General features: G+C 44.9%; 1 protein-coding gene across 1 annotated transcript in view; it reads left to right on the top strand.

Annotated features, from left to right (window-relative positions):
- The window catches only part of LOC127916761 (sentrin-specific protease 6-like), a 51144-nt gene that overhangs the window by 4804 nt on the left and 25151 nt on the right, over nucleotides 1-21189 (top strand). Inside the window, 9 exon segments of the mRNA XM_052499798.1 lie at nucleotides 259-498; nucleotides 3210-3285; nucleotides 3851-3967; nucleotides 4317-4433; nucleotides 4727-4819; nucleotides 7078-7250; nucleotides 7831-7874; nucleotides 7978-8021; nucleotides 8110-8178. Of these exon segments, the coding sequence (XP_052355758.1) occupies nucleotides 333-498; nucleotides 3210-3285; nucleotides 3851-3967; nucleotides 4317-4433; nucleotides 4727-4819; nucleotides 7078-7250; nucleotides 7831-7874; nucleotides 7978-8021; nucleotides 8110-8178 (899 nt within the window). The 5' untranslated portion in view covers nucleotides 259-332.

Here is a 21189-nt window from a genome sequence, read left to right as displayed (position 1 = left end):
TGTGAAGGTCAACAGGAAAACAAACTTCTCAAGATTCTGCCTCCAAAACCTAAAGAAAGACAAGGAAGTGTAGAACTGGTACGTTGTCCTTAATGTGGGCCAGTTACTGAGTATTACAACGCAGCACACTGCCATGACTCAACCACACTTTCTAGAGGAAAAAGTCATCACCTGCCAATGTGTGGAACAGTATGTGTCTCTGTGTGTGCATCTGTTCATGTGTTAATGTGTGTGTTCTCTCCTATTGTGGATATATAGGTCAGGCCTGTCCATTCCTCCTCCTGGTCCTAAGAGAACAGCTGGGTGATCTGCAGGCTGCTCTGCTAGCCTCCATGCTGGATGTAGAGGCCTTCCGTCAGGGCCGCTCCTACGACCTGAAGAGTCCCCTGTCCTGGGCAGACGGCCTGGCACTGATACACAGCTGTCCCCAGGACGCCCACCTCCTCACCCTGCTGGGGCAGAGCCTGGTGGCAGACCCCTGCCTGGGGACAGCAAAGGTCAGTATAGTCACTCAGGAGCTCAGAACTGTGTCTGTGTCTCTGTCTGTGTGTCTATATGCTTGACAGTGTATATACCTCTGTGCTCTTTCGTCCCCTGTTCCCCCCCAACTCTCCATCACTCTGCTTTAAGATGCAGGCTCAGCCTCAGAGGTATAAATTGATAAACCTGTTATAATAATGTCTGTGTTATTCAATCCACTGTGAGGTCTGGGTGCTCAATATAACAGCAGGTACTATGAAGGCCAGTTAGCAGCGCCAGCTAGAAGAAGTGGCCCTGTCAGCACGCACACACACGCGCGCACACACACACACACACACACAGTGAGTGGCCCCTGACTCAGTTTTGATGAAGTGGCAGTGTCCAGCGAGGGAGAGATGGGGAAGTTGGAGGGATTGGGAGATTGAGGGGTGGAGATGTAGAGATTGGGAGCTGAGGGGTGGAGATGTAGAGATTGGGAGACTGAGGGGGTGGAGATGTAGAGATTGGGAGACTGGAGGGGTGGAGATGTAGAGATTGGGAGACTGAGGGGTGGAGATGTAGAGATTGGGAGACTGAGGGTGGAGATGTAGAGATTGGGAGACTGAGGGGTGGAGATGTAGAGATTGGGAGACTGAGGGGTGGAGATGTAGAGATTGGGAGACTGGAGGGGTGGGAGATGTAGAGATTGGGAGACTGAGGGGTGGAGATGTAGAGATTGGGAGACTGAGGGGTGGAGATGTAGAGATTGGGAGACTGAGGGGTGGAGATGTAGAGATTGGGAGACTGAGGGGTGGAGATGTAGAGATTGGGAGACTGAGGGTGGAGATGTAGAGATTGGGAGACTGAGGGGTGGAGATGGCTTGTTGGATAGAGTTAGGGTGGGGTTGGGATCACACCCAACCAGCAGCAGAAGTGAGCTTGGTCTCTACTCCCTCACAGGTCCTAGAAGGATGGAGGATTTACACAGGCAGTAAGAAGGATCTGGGTGGGCGAAAGTGTGTGTGGTGGGGATGATGAGTACGGCATGGGTGGTGTGTGTGTGTCCAGGAGGGCCCAGGAACGTCAGAGTTTTTGGGGCCAGCTGGCATAGACCAAAGTAGGCCACCTCTTGGGGTCTTTATGAGTTGGTTCCCTTGAACTCATCCAAATAGCAATTATCTGTCTGTGTATGCAGGTACAAGATCTGAGTTAAAAGTACGAATAAAAAACGTTTTATAAAAACAAGTCCAATGACTAAATCTGACATCCCGATTCTCGAACTGCAACACAGACATGTACGGAGTTTGTATCAACCGACATGGAGATTATTCGACGCAGCTGCCCCTCCTATTTGTTGTGATGCTGAGTTTGCCGACTGCCAGCTGTAGGTAAACACATGGACAAATCCCTTTTCAACTCCGTGTGTCGTGGAAATGTAAACATGAATTGTTTCAAGCTAATGTTAGCGAACATAAGATGGGCATTCAGTGGGCTCTGAAGTGCCATCATTTCACTCACATTTGCTAGTGAAATAAATTAAATGCAAATACGAAAAATAACTGGTCGCATTTGTGCGATTGTGATATACATTTAATTCTGCGTCCCATTAGTTGTATTTTCCACGTAACATTGCGAGGATCACGCAACCTGATAGAATGTAAATGTAATTATGATCCACGTCACAAAAAGCAAAAGTATTATAACAAAAAATCAAGACTGCGCGATGACGAATGCATGAGTGTCCGGTATTAGCTATAGAGGCAATGCTTCTAAAATGCCTTTGCACTAGATTTGAGATGTTATACATTTCGAAAATCTGAAATGCGGTATGCGCTGCAAATAAATACAATAGGCACGCGGACTCTTCTAGAGAACAGCGTTCAGATTCTCTTGGCGGAAGCCTACTTAAGCTTTGTGTAGCCAGTTTGCGGTCTGTGTCGATGCAATCATTTGTTTTTGTTTTTATGTTTTCAAAATGATTTTGCTTTTAGTGTTGATTAGGAACCGTGTCTAAAATGCCACTACTTGTGAGCTGGCCCTAGTGATTGGCACTGTTTAAGAGGTGACAAGCGTTCCTATACTATAGCGACTAAACTTGGGCGCATGTGCTAAGAAAAACGTTACAGATACAAATGTTTTATCGTTGATAGGACATTTGTACATTTTGTACCTAAACAAATAACATGTTATTACTTGTTTAATAAAATAAAAACACATAAAGGCCCTTTTCTTTCTAATTAGATCTTGTTAGTGACTTTTACCATATGTGTAAATGGAATGCTGTGAAGAAAGTATACCAACCTTTTTATAGACTTGATTTGGTACAATTCTATAATTGCGATCAGACTCACACACAGCGAATGGGGGTGAAAGAAAACCCATTCTGCGCGTGCTATGCGCACGAGTTGAATCTCAATTTGCCATGCTCCTCTGGTACTCTAACAAGTTGGACAGGGTTGGCAAGTCTGCAGCATGTCTGGCCAACACACACACAGTGAGTGGCGTCATCCTCTTCCTCTCTGCTATTCATCATCAGAGCAGACCTTGACTTTATCATCTCGATCCCCCTCATTCTCATCACTCACCAAAACGTTGAATTTGATCACCTGTTCCCCTTGTCCAAAAAATACATTGGAGGACAATCCCCATGCAGTCAGATGAATCTGTAGAGTCTGAGGTGTTTGACTGGGGTGATGACTTCTGGCTGGTGATTCTGTAATGTTTTTCTGTTCTGTTCTTGTTCCGATCAGGGAGCCCCAGTCGGACGAGAAGGAACCACAGAAGCAGAGAGCCTTACTCCAGACTCAAGGGCCTGCTGCCCACCAGGTGAGGGCAGTATATCTTGCTGCCCACCAGGTGAGGGCAGTATATCTTGCTGCCCACCAGTGAGGGCAGATATCTTGCTGCCCACCAGGTGAGGGCAGTATATCTTGCTGCCCACCAGGTGAGGGCAGTATATCTTACTGCCCACCAGGTGAGGGCAGTATATCTTGCTGCCCACCAGGTGAGGGCAGTATCTTGCTGCCCACTAGGTGAGGACAGTATATCTTGCTGCCCACCAGGTGAGGGCAGTATATCTTGCTGCCCACCAGGTGAGGGCAGTATATCTTGCTGCCCACCAGGTGAGGGCAGTATATCTTGCTGCCCACCAGGTGAGGGCAGTATATCTTGCTGCCCACCAGGTGAGGGCAGTATATCTTGCTGCCCACCAGGTGAGGGCAGTATATCTTGCTGCCCACCAGGTGAGGGCAGTATATCTTGCTGCCCACCAGGTGAGGGCAGTATATCTGGCTGCTTACCAGTTTATTGTTATGGATGGTTTTCAATGTAGAATATACTACCTGTTAGTATTAGTTGTTGTTGTTTACACATTAACTATTGATCTCTTCAGGTTGATCCAGTACCCACCACTCCCTTCCAAAGGAGGAATCACCGTGACAACAGAGGACCTAGACTGTCTGGACAGTGGCCAGTTCCTCAATGATGTCATCATTGACTTCTACCTTAAGTGAGTTCTAGTGATCTGCCTGTGGACCAATGTTTTTCTCCTGTCATTTGAACATCTTAGCCACCTGGCAGATGTGTAACCTGTGATCATACAATGCGTGATCTAATCCTGAATGCTGATTGGTTCAAACCATAACTAAGTACAATGAAGCAGGACTAAGGGGACTTTTCTGACCAGCAGCCCTTTGACAGGCTGACCAGCCAAAACCTTAAACTGACCATTATCATAACCAAACCCTAACATTAGCTTCATTTAACATATATGGAAATCAGCCATGTCCCCTTAGTTTAGCTCAGCCACACAGCATGTGACAGTACAGCAAATCCTCAGCATCTTCCTGTCCCCTCAGGTATCTTCTCCTGGAGCGGGCCCCGGGCCCCTGGCAGAGATGTCATGTCTTCAGCAGCTTCTTCTACAAGCAGCTGACCCGCCGGGACACGTCCCTGGAGGAGGAGGCTGCCATCCCGTAAGGAGATCAGCACTCAGCGTCTTTAACGTCTTAGTGGGCGGCTTCGGCCGCGCGTCACATGGCGCCTGCGGGGGGGCTCATGTTTGGCCTTAGGCCCTGGCGGCGCGCTCTCACGTAGGCTGGTGGCTTAGTCGTATGCTAACGATGTTAACGATGTTAATGATGGTATTGACAGAAGTTAAGGAGCATTTTACTCTTGTTAAGAGTATTGTTAAGAGATATTCTTCCTGGATTGTGATGGAAGGAGTAGTATGCATTGTTGTGAAGTGTGTCCCCTCCCTTCCTCTCAGGGCCAGGGACAGGAGACACCAGAGGGTGAGGACGTGGACCCGCCATGTTGACATCTTCAACAAGGACTACCTGTTTGTGCCGGTCAATCACAAGTGAGTGAGAATCATAGACACACACACACACACACACACACACACACACACACACACACACACACACACACACACACACACACACAGAGGGGTAGAGCCAAGACTTGGACTAAGAACGACACCATTTCTGTCGACTTCGCAAAAAGCAGAACAGAATACTCTACAGAATACTCCCTACACTATACTACACTGCCCTGCACTACACTGCCCTACACTGCTTTACTCCCTACACTATACTACACTGCCCTGCACTACACTGCCTTACCCTGCCCTACACAGCACTGCCCTACACTGCTTTTTACCCTACACTATACTACACTGCCCTATACTATGCTACTTTACACTACTCAACACTACTCTGCTGTACACTACATTACTCTACACTGCTCTACTCTGTTGTACACTACACTACTCTGTTGTACACTACATGTCACGACATGACACCACACTCCATTGATTGGGGAAAACAGTGCTCTTTTCTTCATCCTTCCCTCTAGCTGTCATGGCTCTGACAAGGAGACATGAAAACAGGGACATTAAACTGGAGCGGAGGCAGTGTCCAGGCAGGGCAGGGCTCCAGCATAGTGGAGATGAATGGATGTGGCCTGAGCTGTAGTCTCTGTCTGTCTGTGGGTGTGTGTACTAGTCTCAAGGCTGCGCTGGTGTTGAAACAGCCTCTGTCACGCCTGACGGGGCCGGATGTGCGTACCTTCATTCATATGTCTGTGGAATGATGACGGTCTGGATGGAGTGCTGCACAGCGTTCCCTGTTCCTCGACTCCCCACTTCACTTTAGGAACGCAGTAGAAGGGTTTTTTTTAGTCTACATACTGTACCTTTGTCAACACGGTCTTCTGTCCCCGGCACAATGATTTAGAACCCTTGCTCAGTCCGTGAGAGCGTGACTCTTTGCAATGCCAAGTGCTGTAGGTTCAATTCCACCCATAGGGAAAATGTCTGCAGGCATGACACACTAAGTCACTTTGGATATCAGTGTCTGCTAAATGGCATATATTATTATATACAACTGCAGACCTATTTTACATCTCTTAATGGGTTTTCAATAAAAGCATCAGTGACAATACCTCCCGACTGACGTGTAGCTGGATAATGGGCTACGCTCCAGATACAGATTTATATTCTGACACGGTATGTTTCAGTATGTTCCTATACAAGAGAAGGCTAGGACAGGGGACACAGCCAGGCTAGGACAGGGGACACAGCCAGGCTAGGACAGGGGACACAGCCACGCTTGGACAGGGGACACAGCCAGGCTAGGACAGGGGACACAGCCAGGCTAGGACAGGGGACACAGCCAGGCTAGGACAGGGGACACAGCCAGGCTAGGACAGGGGACACAGCCAGGCTAGGACAGGGGACACAGCCAGGCTAGGACAGGGGACACAGCCAGGCTAGGACAGGGGACACAGCCAGGCTAGGACAGGGGCCACAGCCAGGCTAGGACAGGGGACACAGCCAGGCTAGGACAGGGGACACAGCCAGGCTAGGACAGGGACACAGCCAGGCTAGGACAGGGGACACAGCCAGGCTAGGACAGGGTCCACAGCCAGGCTAGGACAGGGGACACAGCCAGGCTAGGACAGGGGACACAGCCAGGCTAGGACAGGGGACACCGCCAGGCTAGGACAGGGACACAGCCAGGCTAGGACAGGGGACACAGCCAGGCTAGGACAGGGGACACAGCCAGGCTAGGACAGGGTCCACAGCCAGGCTAGGACAGGGTCCACAGCCAGGCTAGGACAGGGATCCACAGCCAGGCTAGGACAGGGTCCACAGCCAGGCTAGGACAGGGTCCACAGCCAGGCTAGGACAGGGCCACAGCCAGGCAAGGACAGGGGACACAGCAGTTCCCTATAGTGTCTTGTGAATGCCATTTACTCCACTAGACTGACTGGTTTCTCTCTTTACAGATTGAAACAACACATGCTGCCGTTGCTCTGTATTTCCATGATCAAATCCATCTATATGTGTAGATGAGAATGTAGATGCGGTAGCACAGATCTCTGTATCCCCAGTCCATTACGCTTTCTCCTAGGATAGGATACGATGAACTGTAATGTCCCAGATTGTCTTAGACACACAGTACAGCTGTATACAATATAGACACTGTAATGCTACACACTGTACATAATGTATACATTACCCTTATCATACACATTGAACACTTCTCATATAGCCACATACATGATACATTGCACATTCCCTTGTGTCTGAAGCTCTTGTGTCTGATTCCCCAGAGCCCACTGGTACCTTGTGGTGATCTGTTTCCCTGGCCTGGAGCAGGCCCAGCATGAGGAGTGGTCTGGCCTAGCTGGAGTGGAGGCCAACGGGGGGAAGAGGAAATGCCAGCCCCAGGCTTCAACTGGGCCTTCTCCAGAGGCCAGCAACCCCAAACTGCAGAACGGAGCAGGTGCGTTGGACAGCGCCGATGCATTGTGTGTTTGTGATATTTACCTTGGCAGAATCTCACTTCTCTCACCAGGGCTGTAATGTAATAGTGTTTCTAATCAACCCGGGTTGCGTTTACACGCTTCCTTTAACTTTAATGATCAAATTAACGTTGGGTTAGATCCTTTTATTTTTCCTCAATAATGTTGGAAGGCAACTAGTGGGCTTTTTTAGGCTGCGATGTCAGTCCCTAACTACCCTTTAAAACCCTATGTTAGGGCTTATGTTGAAAACAACTGAAGACCTCTGAAAATGAGGTCTCTCTAAAAAAACTGACGGTTAGGGGGTGTTCTAGTTATACCTGGATGTGATGTGTGTTATGTCTGCATGTTCATGCATGTGTGTAATTGAATCCTAACTGCAGATGGAATTATTTGGTTGGCCTGGTGGCTGTAGTTCAGGTCTAGCGTGTCCTCCATACCCAGCCAAGAAACACTGAGAAACAGAACATGCACATTTGGCCATAACACCACAGATCAAAATCAAAGTAACTAAACATTTGCTGCTGATTTAAAAAGTGTGTGTGTGTGTACGTACTTCAGGGAGAGCCAGTGGGAAACCTACATTGAAGCCCCACAACCCACCAGTAAATATCACCCTCTTTTGTAAATCAATAAAAAAATTGAAAACATATCAGATGTTTTGAGCATGTGTGCAACATTCTAAATGACATTATCCCAATTTTGAAGGCGTGTACCCAAGATGGTTGTCAGAGGGAGACCATCATTAAGAAGTGAGTGCATTAACTGTGAATTAATTGGCTGTACTTCCTCCATCTATAACAGTGTGTGTAATATCAAGGGGTTGTCTTGTCTCTGTAGACCCTGCATTCTCATCATGGACTCTCTGAAGATCTCTTACCATGAGAGCATCTATAAGCTCTTGCGGGAGTGAGTACTCTCTGTGTGTGTGTGTGTCTGTCGCGCTTGCATTGTTTTGTGTGTGTGTGGTTCATATGTGTGTGTACACTAGTTTCAATCTCTCCCGTCTGTCCTCTCAGTTACCTACATGTAGAGTGGGAGGTGCGTAGAGGAACACGCAGAGACTTCACTGTAGACAGTATGAAGGCTTCCCCACTGTACAGTCCCTCTACAGGACAACAGCAGCGACTGTGGCCTCTACCTCCTGCAGTACGTGGAGAGCTTTCTGCAGGTACGGCCCTCCCCTGTAACCTCCCACGCTTAACAACAAGCTGACATCAACCATCCATTTCATGGGCACTTTTCTGTCTCCACTACACTGTCTAAAACACTTGATCTGAAATGATAACTGCCTGTCCCATGTATGACATCACACCTTATTCCAAACCTCTGGTTGGCTCACTGACTTTCTCAGAACCCAGTGGTGCACTTGACCTCCCCCTGCGTTTGGAGCGCTGGTTTCCACGGCAACAGGTGTGGAGGAAGAGGGAGGATCCGGAGCCTGGTGATGGAGCTGCACAGTTGCCGGGGCAACGGCGGGAGCAGCTGCAGGTAGCCACGGTACCTGATCAGCAATGCACTACTACTACAACACGCCAAACTGTGAAGGACTTTGACTTTTTAAATGTACAATACATGGAATATTTATACTATTTTTGTATTACTATTTTTTTTTAAATAAAATGTCACAGGATGTTTGTTTCTCACTTGTATGTAATGAATGTACAAAATAATAGGATCGTAAAATGGAATAAAATTGTTCATGTAATGTTTAGTTTTTTTGTTATGTTATAGAAGAGAGCATTTGGAATGGACATATGAGTGAGCGCTCAAATCTAGTTTGCTGAGCAAAAGTGTAACTCGTGTATCCAGAACAGGTTTCTTTTTCAAATGTCCTTATGACTCACACATAAAACCACTATAAATATTAAAGTCAATATTACTCAGTTATTCCTGTTCAGTGTGTCAGGCTGTTGTTTCTGACCATCAGTCATAAAGGACTCAATATGCACATGATTGTTTGCAGCTGCTAAACAATAGTGTTATCACACTAGTCAACACGTTGCAGTGTTTTAGTTTTGGCTCCTCATGTTGTAGCTGCTTCAGTTTGTAAGAGAAACCCAATGTTCCAGTGAGGAACACCAAGTAAGCTTTTACACAATGACCACTTGTAATATGAGGATTAGAACAGCACCTCTCCCTGTTCTGTTTACAGGCAGAAATCAATTCCCTTTGTGTTTGTGCTGTATGAAAGTCTATGGACCTGACTCACTCTGTCATCAGAAACAGAAATAACATTCTCCCCACACAGTAAAGGGTTTCCATTTGAGTTTCTGTTTGTTTTCACGGTGTAAACATTGATTTGTTAATGGCATGTTTATAATGATGTATTTACAATGGTGTATTTATAATGTGGTATATTCCTGGATTAAAGATGCCCCCAAAGTCTACCTAGCAATGGCTGGACAGAACTCTCTTCTGTCACCATCACAATATTGTAGAGCGAGAATCCCAGATATGTCCTTTTAAGTTATTGTGTGTTTTTCACACGGGTACAGTTAATAGGTTTTTCAGTTTGGGTTGTTAACACTAAGTCTGATAGGATATGTGCTTAACCATATGTACTTAATTGGGTTAAGTTGGTCGTTTTGGATAATTGGAGTCTTTGGTGCAGCCTCTCACAGCATGTGGGCCCCAGACAGAGCCCTCTTAGATAGGACAGAGCCCTCCACCCCTACTGCTGTTGGAAGGGTAACGGTCACACCTCCCAAATGAGTTGGGCTACCCTTTCCTATTCGCCCCATCCAAATCTCTACCCCATTTGGTTTAGCCACTGTCAGAAAATGGCCCCACTACTACAGTATAAAAACTAGTGTTCATCAATTCTTCCATATTGTTATTCTAATACTATAATTATGTTGGCTTTAATTCTGTCTTATAGTTCAGTTAAAGCCGTATAGTCAAATGCAGTAGCGGGTTTGAAGGTCTAAGTTGTGCTGTTAAGGTAAGGCCATAGGTCGACTGGTTCACTATGGATGGGCTTTACGGGTTCAAGGGTTCCATAGAATGAACCAAGGACATCCATACTGCTTAACTTGTCTTACACCTTCCAGCCTACAACTACTAATGCATTGGTTTAGGGTCTGGAGATCAGGACTGAGATCAATGTCCTTCCAATAGACCGGTCCAGATAGTCAACAGGTAGTCTGAGACGTGTTTTATAGAGAACCGTGTTAAAGCAGTTTGAAGTTTTGTTTTAATTTACAGATAGTTTAACCCATTTAAATGGGCTAACATCAAATCTACTTTTTGTAATGACAATAAAGAAACTCCATCAAGTGACTGAGTGAAAGTCTTCATTGTGAGCGATAATTGTTAACTGGCATGTTTAGATGAAAACACACTGACGTGTTGGACAAAAGAACCATGTTTATTTATTTATTTCACCTTTATTTAACCAGGTAGGCTAGTTGAGAACACCTTTATTTAACCAGGTAGGCTAGTTGAGAACACCTTTATTTAACCAGGTAGGCTAGTTGAGAACACCTTTATTTAACCAGGTAGGCTAGTTGAGAACACCTTTATTTAACCAGGTAGGCTAGTTGAGAACACCTTTATTTAACCAGGTAGGCTCGTTGAGAACACCTTTATTTAACCAGGTAGGCTCATTGAGAACACCTTTATTTAACCAGGTAGGCTAGTTGAGAACAAGTTCTCATTTACAATTGCGACCTGGCCAAGATAAAGCAAAGCAGTTTTACACATACATCAACATGGAGTAAAACAAACATACAGTCAATAATACAGTAGAAAAATAAGTCTATATACAATGTGAGCAAGTGAGGTGAGATAAGGGAGGTAAAGTATAAAAATGCCATGGTGGCGAAGTAAATACAATATAGCAAGTAAAACATTGGAATGGTTGATTTGCAGTGGAAGAATGTGCAAAGTGGAGATAGAAATAATGGGGTGCAAAGGAGCAAAATAAATGAATACAGTAGGGAAAGAGGTAGTTGTTTGGGCTAAATTATAGATGGGCTATGTACAGGTGCAGTAATCTGTGAGCTGCTCTGACAGCTGGTGCTTAAAGCTAGTGAGGGAGATAAGTGTTTCCAGTTTCAGAGATTTTTGTAGTTCGCTCAGTCATTGGCAGCAGAGAACTGGAAGGAGAGGCGGCCAAAGGAAGAATTGATTTTGGGGTGACCAGAGAGATATACAGTGGGGCAAAAAAGTATTTAGTCAGCTACCAATTGTGCAAGTTCTCCCACTTAAAAAGATGAGAGAGTCCTGTAATTTTCATCAAAGGTGCACTTCAACTATGATTGACAAAACGAGGGAAAAATCCAGAAAATCACATTGTAGGATTTTTTTATGAATTTATTTGCAAATTATGGTGGAAAATAAGTATTTGGTCAATAACAAAAGTTTATCTCAATACTTTGTTATATACCCTTTGTTGGCAATGACAGAGGTCAAATGTTTTCTGTAAGTCTTCACAGGGTTTTTCACACACTGTTGCTGGTATTTTGGCCCACTCCTCCATGCAGATCTCCTCTAGAGCAGTGATGTTTTGGGGCTGTTGCTGGGCAACACAGACTTTCAACTCTCTCCAAAGATTTTCTATGGGGTTGAGATTTGGAGACTGGCTAGGCCACTCCAGGACCTTGAAATGCATCTTACGAAGCCAATGCTTCGTTGCCCGGGCGGTGTGTTTGGGATCATTGTCATGTTGAAAGACCCAGCCACGTTTCATCTTCAATGCCCTTGCTGATGGAAGGAGGTTTTCACTCAAAATCTCACGATACATGGCCCCATTCATTCTTTCCTTTACACGGATCAGTTGTCCTGGTCCCTTTGCAGAAAAACATCCCCAAAAGCATGATGTTTCCACCCCCACGCTTCACAGTAGGTATGGTGTTCGTTGGATGCAACTCAGCATTCTTTGTCCTCCAAACACGACGAGTTGAGTTTTTAACAAAAATTTCTATTTGGTTTCATCTGACCATATGACATTCTCCCACCTTCTTCTGATCATCCAAATTCTCCTTCTAGCAAACTTCAGACGGGCCTGGACATGTACTGGCTTAAGCAGGGGGACACGCCTGGCACTGCAGGATTTGAGTCCCTGGCGGCGTAGTGTGTTACTGATGGTAGGCTTTTGCTACTTTGGTCCCAGCTCTCTGCAGGTCATTCACTAGGTCCCCCCCGTGTGGTTCTGGGATTTTGCTCACCGTTTGTGATCATTTTGACCCCACAGGTTAAGATCTTGCGTGAGCCAAGATCGAGGGAGATTATCAGTGGTCTTGTATGTCTTCCAATTCCTAATAATTGCTCCCACAGTTGATTTCTTCAAACCAAGCTGCTTACCTATTGCAGATTCAGTCTTCCCAGCCTGGTGCAGGTCTACAATTTTGTTTCTGGTGTCCTTTGACAGGAAAGAGGAGCCTCTAAAGAAGAAGTTACAGGTCTGTGAGAGCCAGAAATCTTGCTTGTTTGTAGGTGACCAAATACTTATTTTCCACCATAATTTGCAATGAATTAATTAAAAATCCTACAATGTGATTTTCTGATTTTTTTTCTCATTTTGTCTGTCATAGTTGAAGTGTACCTATGATGAAAATTACAGGCCTCATCTTTTTTAAGTGGGAGGACTTGCACAATTGGTGGCTGACTAAATACTTTTTGCCCCACTGTACCTGCTGGATCTATCTTGGCCACCTCAGCAGATGGCCAAGTCGAAAGGTTATTAGGTTACTGTAGAAGACGTTTAACCCCAGATATCTCTGAAAGGGGGTTGGTCATCTGCTGCTGTTATTTTCCCCGAGGTCAGGACGTCGGGGGTGCGACCATGTGGGGGCGAACAGCCGGGAACCTAGCAACCATGTCAACAAAGACGGGAAACACCGAGCATATGGGACCTCTGATGGCAAGAGGATTTGGGGACTGAGGAGCTCTGCTGTTGGCTCTGGCCTTCATTACTGGGATGAGACACCCCTATTCCCTATATAGTGCTCTGGTCAAAAGTAGTGTACTATATAGGGAATAGGGTGCCATTTGGAACGCAGACAGACAAGGCCAAGCCCAGAGAACTGGACCACTACACGTCAACAGTGATTAACGGAAATGCGCCTCCAATCCTACCTGTGGCTTTTGGCCCCAGACCCAAACTTCATTCCATTCAGTCTGTAACTATGGTGACCCACAGTAAGCAAGGACACAGTTGAGAGTGTGAGGCATGCTCATCATAACAATGCTGTCATTAACACTAAATAACAGCAGCTCAAGTCAAATGAATACTTATCAATCAAATCAACATCACTGATGCCGACAAGGCGCCACAAGTCATTTGAAAATTAAACAGTTAAATTGTGCTTCTATTCTTTAAACATAGGCTACACTTTACTGTACAAAATCCTCTTAATGAACACTTCCTTTCAGCAAGCGACCTCCACTGACGCACCATCTAATGAAATGAGTACCATTCTGCCACAGGCAATGACCTGTAATCCTGCTTGGCCCCAGCAGGGACCCTGCTAATTACCTGGGGATGAACCTCCCCTCAGCCAACAGATTTCAGCAGACGCCCTCCAGGTGGTGTGTATTCCAATGGCACCATATTCCTTGATAGGGCACTACTTTTGACCAGGGCACATAGGGCTCTGGTCAATAGTGCACTGCAATAGGGAATAGGGTGCCATTTGGGATGCATACTCTGTCTTGTAGACAGTAGGCTAGGCCATGATGAGGTAACTGTGCACCACAAGGGGCCACAGGACAGCTAATCTGAGCCGGACTGCTGGATTAGACAGATTTAGCTAGTTCTTTGGACACGATGGCCTCTAGAGCCCCCCCCGTTCTTCTGTGGTCTCTTCATAGAAAACCAGCTTTCAATCCCAGCATTTCTGCAGGGGTCCAGACTCGTTGACCTTAGGCAACTTTATCATTCCCCAGGCTCCGTTACAGTATTTGTCAAAGGCTGCTGGTAATACAGTATTCACATGGTGATAGATCTTTATGATTAGGTCCACCTAACCATTCATTATAATCTACAAGGCAAAAACTGATCCTAGATCAGCACTCCAATAATATGTGCCACGGTGTGTTGTAAACCTGTATGTTTATGTTTGACTCTGTCCTTATTGGTTTCATGAACTCATTGACCGGTGTGAATATCTCATTGTGAGGTTAGTATTACAGGTCTAATCAGAGGGTGTAGTTTTTCTTGCCTTGCAGGACAGTGGTATCATCTTGATACCTGGACAGGAGCCCAGACCTAACGAAGACACTGGCCCATCTGCTGATCACATTATCCAATAAACCATGTTACCATTGTTGATTCACCGTTGCCGTAACGCCACCATCATCAGCTGAGTGAGTGTCCAACTGTAGTCTGGCAAGAGACTAATGGCAAGACAACGAAAAGCAACAGATTATTTAATTATAGCATATATTCTGTGTATACTGTTCAAGTATAATTAGTTTGTTGGCTACCTACCTACCTCTGTTTTTAATTGTATTTCCTATTCCACGGATCTGTTGATAATATGTCACCTGACTATAATGTGAAAACAACAAAGTTAGCCATTTGACACAGAGAGATCTCAACTGTATAAAGGTACTTGGAGAAAGCTAAGTCAATTCAAAAACAGTGATTCATTTCAATATCTGAAATCTATTGAGTTGAGATTGAATTGACCCCAAGCCCTATTATAGACAACTGAATCAGTAAAAATGACTAAAGCTGGCAACATAAGCAGTCCAGAGAGTTTTGGGGTGAGAGTGAGTAGATGATGAGGTCATAAAGGCAGCCCTCTGAGCCTTTGTCCTTTAAGACTCCACCTACCCTTCTAGCGCTAACTTCCAAACAAGCCTCAGTCTGTAAATCAGGCCTCACCAGAGAGAGAGACCACCTGGCTGCCTTGCCCTAGTCTCAGCCATCTCACCTCAGAAACCACCTACTCTGCTCTCTGAGAAGGCATGCAAGGCAGTTATCCACTAATGACCAGACGTGTGGCAGGTCTCAACCCGATCCTAAGCCCAGCGACATGCACATCCTTACTGACCTGTTCTCCAGATGTGCTACCTGTCCCAGACCTGCTGTTTTCAACTCTCTAGAGACAGCAGGAGAGGTAGAGATACTCTGAATTGGCTATGAAAAGCTAACTGACATTTACTCCTGAGGTGCTGACCTGTTGCACCTCGACAACCACTGTGATTATTATTATTTGACGCTGCTGGTCATGTTCTGTTATAATCTCCACCCGGCACAGCCAGAAGAGGACTGGCCATCCCTCATAGCCTGGTTCCTCTCTAGGTTTCTTCCTAGGTTCTAGCCACCGTGCTTTTACACCTGCATTGCTTGCTGTTTGGGGTTTAGGTTGGTATCTGTACAGCACTTTGTGACATCAGCTGATGTGTCACGATCGTCATAAGGAGTGGACCAAAATGCAGCATGGTATGTAGATAACCCACTCTAAATCACACCCCGACCTAACCAACATAGACAATAAAAGCTCTCTCTTTAGTCAGAGTGTGACATGATGTAAGAAGGGCTTTAAAAATACATTTGATTGATACTGAAACTAATCTAATGCTCTATACCAAACACTGGCCCTTATTTGAAGTCCTAATTACAGATGTCAATTGTCTGCCACAGCAATGTTAGACGTTGTGAATACATAGACAGACGGACAATTCCGTTTGCTGTTCTGTTCTGATTTCCTCTGTCCTGAAGGGAATAAGCACCTTTCCTGTCAGAAAGGATAAGTAGCATCTAGTCACCTGGGTCTACCCCCTTGAGCTGCACTGTCCTGCTACAGGTCAGGCGAGCTATTGGCAGCAATGTTCATTACTCACCACCAAATCAGCCTCCCGGGAAGATTGCATGTCTGTGTTGTGGTACAGCAAGTTCCACAAACACTGACCTCTACTGACTCACCTACACATACAGATGTAACATCTTAATTTGAGCCAGTTTGCTACAGCAGGAAAATAATCATGGAGAAACAGGACATTTTAATTATGTGGATTATAATGAATGGACATTTCTTGTCGGGTTCGATACATTTTAAAGTGGAAATTACGAACTTCAGAAGCCTTTTAAAACTTGAATACACTACAAGTTTGCATTCCCTGCTGTGCGGAAAATTCTCAGCAACAAAAGAGTGATCAAATTAAGATCCTACATCTGTACTCACCTGAATTTATACTGACCTACCTATACTTACTGCTGTGTGTAATGGCATTGGGCAGAGAGGTTTCAAGATTTCCTGAAAGACAGAGACAAAGGACACATTCACAGACTCTCTCTAGCTTAAATGAAGGCCACAATCAATTTGTGGTGATTTTGAATCACATTTCACATCTGTTGATAATGTCACCGTGAGAATCACATTTCACATTGTGAATCTCTGCAGTACTGTAAATATAAAAGGAATGAGTAAGTAATTAATTAATGTAAGCAGACCAAGCCAATAAATAGAATAAAGTGTGTAAGTAGGATAAGTTGTTATTGCATGTTTTGCAGTTGTGAAAATATGCAATTATGTAAAAATAAAATGACCATCACTATCCCTATCCCCCACATTGGCCGACACAGATTATTCACAAGTTAAACAACCATGCACGGTTAGACTAAAGTCTTGCAGAGGCACCACTAAAGCTTATCAAATAGGATTAGGAAGCAGAAAGAAATCTCTCCTGCCAAAGTCCCATCTGCTTACCTGAGTAAGGCTGGGGAGCTGTCTTCAGCACTGTGACCACATCAAGTTACACTGGGATGATAGCCTAGCCCACGAGGAATAACCAGAGCAATAGCCCTATTTTTACACAATGCTATCAAGTGGATGGACAGTAAACAAAACCCTTTTGTTGATGAACTGAGAAGGATTGAGAAGATTTACTCTAGACTGGGGCTGCATCTTGGATCTTGGCTCTTTGAGAAATGCCGGGGCTAACGAGGAACTGTGTTTTTTTGGGTTGTGTCTGCCATCCTTCTGACAGGATACTTTGACACGGGTAGGTACAGTAGAGGATTTAATGATGACTGTTTGACTTCTGGTCACATGTATAACTGTCTCATGTACTTTTACAGATGCTTTGCATGGGGTTGCTATGGATAGAGGTTTGGTAGTGAAACACTTGAAATCTCAAGATCCCTCTGGGATTTCAAGACAACTGGAGTCAGATGAAGGTCTGGAGGCCTTGACCCACAAGACATACAAAGGAAAGGGTGCTATTTCTAGAAGAAAGCGGAATATTCTTTTCCCCAGTGGAGTGAAGCTTTGTTCTCAGAGACTGTAGACCAGGCGATAGAAAACCATCTGAAGTACTTTCACCAGCGAGGTAAGCTTTTCACAACTGTATCTCATGGGCCCTGGGGATTCATTATGACCTGGAGTCTATTCATCTACCATCTTTGTTGTTCAGCCAGATTAATTGAATTCTGTAGTGCATGCACTCTTATGCAAAAGGTTTTCAAAAGGGTTCTTTGGCTGTCCCCATAGAATAACCCTTTGGTTCCAGGTAAAACCCTTTTGGGTTCCATGTAGAACCCTCTGTGGAAAGGGTTCTACCCGAAACAAAAGGGGTCTACCTGGGGTCTACCTGGAACCAAGAAGGGTTCTCAAAAAGGTTCTCCTATGGGGAGAGCCGAAGAACCCTTTTAGCTTCTAGATAGTGCCTTTTTTCTAAGAGTGTATGTGACAGAAGGCGAATGACTTATTACGGATTTAATATGTTTTATTGTAATAACAACTTTATACCATCAAAATGAGTACAACTTTCTGATGATCTTATATTTAATTGGGAATGGACAGGTGGGGAAGATAAATAGATGTTTGTCATGTAAATGTGTGCTCTTAATCACCTCAACATGAACCATGCAGTAAGCAGTACTTTCCCAGCCTCTTTATTAAAGCCCTATGGTCATCCACGTGCATGGCTTCAGCCGTTGAAATACAGCCCGGTGTTACCATTCTCTATCAGTCGTTTGTTTGGCACAATGGTTCAGAGCCTTGTTGGAACTCAAGGAAATTACTAGAAGTCAATCAACGACAGTAACTAATCTATCATGATTCAAGGGCTATAGTTATAGTATTCAGTCATGGAGGTTGAGAAATGCTCCACGTTTAAGGTCAAAGTCAAATGTCCAACCTCATTTTGGTACAGACTGATTGATACGGGTAAGGGCCAGATTTCAGGTGAGGCCAGGCAGAGAGCCTGGCACCAGACAGCCTTGCACCAGGGTGCCCTTCTGTCAGTTCAACCCGAACACGTGGTGCTCCACCTGGGGAAGCTTAGAGAGAAAGCCCCAGTCCTCGGTCTGAACCCTGCCTCGCTACCAAAATAGTAGTCCTCTAGACATTGATCAGATGAGCCATGCTGCCAGGAAAATATGAGAGCCCTCAGGCCTGCTCCCGCAAGCTCCTCTACCAAGGGCTTTCTGGTTGTCCTCAGCCTCCAAACCTGAAATGTAGCCTACAGATGTGGCTGCAGATTGAGAGAAAAAGAAAGGGGGTTAATGTTTTTTGCCAGCTTTTTTTGTTCCAAAGCAGAGGTACTGGTACATTGTGAAAACCACATGTCTTGAGCTGAGAAGTCATTTCAATGTCAGCAGGGGTGGTGAAATGGTGATGCTGTCTGGAACCTGGGAGTATATGTGTGTATGGATCAAAAATGACCTCACATTTTCCTGATTGCCTTCATTTTTCATAGCTGTCCATTGGAGAGATTTTTCCTGTCAGGATCGCTGGCTAAATGTCAGCTAAATGTCAATGTTTGTTTTGGTTACCATGTCCTTGTACTACACAGTGTTATTTAAATCTAGATTGAATATTCATATACGTTAAGCGGGTCTTCTTCTACATCCATCTGTGTCACAGAGTGTGACCTCTGTGTCACATGTCTCTGTGTCAGTCAGGGTTGGGGTCAATTCCATTTCAATTCTGTCCAATCAGGAAGTACACCAAAAATTCCAGGTGTGAAAGCTAGTCTCTGACCCAGTCCTGTGTCTGTGTGCTGCCCAGTGTGTCAGGAGACGGTGTGGGAGGCGTTCAAGATCTTCTGGGACCGTCTACCTGAGAGAGATGAGTACCAGGCCTGGGTTAACTTATGTCAGGATGGAACTGTCAGCGTGATGGAGATTGGCAGCAACTTCAGCCGATCAGAGGAGCACGTCTCTCTTGTTAGGGCTGTGAGTGAGAATTTTGTACAATTTGATACGTAAAACATTATAGATATTGATGTGTGTGAGTATGCGTGTGTGTGTCCAAGTGTGTGTAGTTTATTGGTATGTGATTGAGAAGCTTTATTTATCAATGGATTCTGTTTTTATTTCAGAGAGTGGTGATGACTGCTGCTTCGAATAGGTGAGTTCCAAACGTTCCAATGTCTCTGTGAGATACCACCACTTGCATTCTGTCACAACGCAAAATACAGTGGGGAGAACAAGTATTTGATACACTGTTGATTTTGCAGGTTTTCCTACTTACAAAGCATGTAGAGGTCTGTAATTTCTATCATAGGTACACTTCAACTGTGACAGACGGAATCTAAAACAAAAATCCAGAAAATCACATTGTATGATTTTTAAGTAATTAATTTGCATTTTATTGCATGACATAACTAGTTGATACATCAGAAAAGCAGAACTTAATATTTGGTACAGAAACCTTTGTTTGCAATTACAGAGATAACACAGTTGAAGTGTGCCTATGATAAAAATTACAGACCTCTACATGCTTTCTAAGTAGGAAAACCTGCAAAATTGGCAGTGTATCAAATACTTGTTCTCTCCACTGTAAGTACATGCATGTGTCACGTTCAGCAGGTTGCAACGTTACAGAACGTTCAGGTCACTTAGAGCAGACGTACAGAATGTTGCATCCCGCTGAACGTCACACACGTTACTCAACCTCAACCCCTCATCAACCACATTGTATTTACACCACTTCCATGTTCTCCTCATCCCCGTCCCATCCACGTCAGCGAGCCCACAAGCTCAGGGTCCAATGTGTGCAGGTAGGCCTGTTCCCAACACTAAAGCCTGCTGTCTTGGTGCCCACACAGCTCTATAGAAACACTGCTGTGTTGTATGCTATCCATAACAGTGATGTAGTCCCGTGTAGCTCAGTTGGTAGAGCATGGCGCTTGCAACACCAGGGTTGTGGGTTCGATTCCTACGAGGACTAGTATAAAAAAAGTATGAAAATTTATATAAGTCGCTCTGGATAAGAGTCTGCTAAATTATGAAAATGTAAGATGTAAATGTAACATCACGGCAGGCTCCGTGCACCACACAGCTCTGCAGCCTGCTCAACCTTTCCCCCCTCGCTTCAACCAGATTTATACAACTACTACATTGTTGTATGATCATAGCCACTGCTGTAGACAGCTTGCATGTAGACAGTAACATGTATTATAGCAGGTCTACTTTTGTAATACCTGGTAGTTACATACAGGGCTACAGTGTAATACCTGGTAGTTCCATACAGGGGTACAGTGTAATACCTGGTAGTTCCATACAGGGGTACAGTGTAATACCTGGTAGTTACATACAGGGGTACAGTGTAATACCTGGTAGTTACATACAGGGCTACAGTGTAATACCTGGTAGTTACATACAGGGCTACAGTGTAATACCTGGTAGTTACATACAGGGTTACAGTGTAACAACATGTAATACCTGGTAGTTACATACAGGGCTACAGTGTAATACCTGGTAGTTACATACAGGGCTACAGTGTAACAACATGTAATACCTGGTAGTTACATACAGGGCTACAGTGTAATACCTGGTAGTTACATACAGGGCTACAGTGTAATACCTGGTAGTTACATACAGGGCTACAGTGTAATACCTGGTAGTTACATACAGGGCTACAGTGTAACAACATGTAATACCTGGTAGTTACATACAGGGCTACAGTGTAATACCTGGTAGTTACATACAGGGCTACAGTGTAATACCTGGTAGTTACA

This window comes from Oncorhynchus keta, chromosome 37 (assembly GCF_023373465.1).
Source record: "Oncorhynchus keta strain PuntledgeMale-10-30-2019 chromosome 37, Oket_V2, whole genome shotgun sequence".
NCBI classification, from domain to species: Eukaryota; Metazoa; Chordata; class Actinopteri; order Salmoniformes; family Salmonidae; genus Oncorhynchus; species Oncorhynchus keta.
Note: the sequence above shows the minus strand (reverse complement) of the source record. Positions and strands in the feature narration are given on the sequence as shown.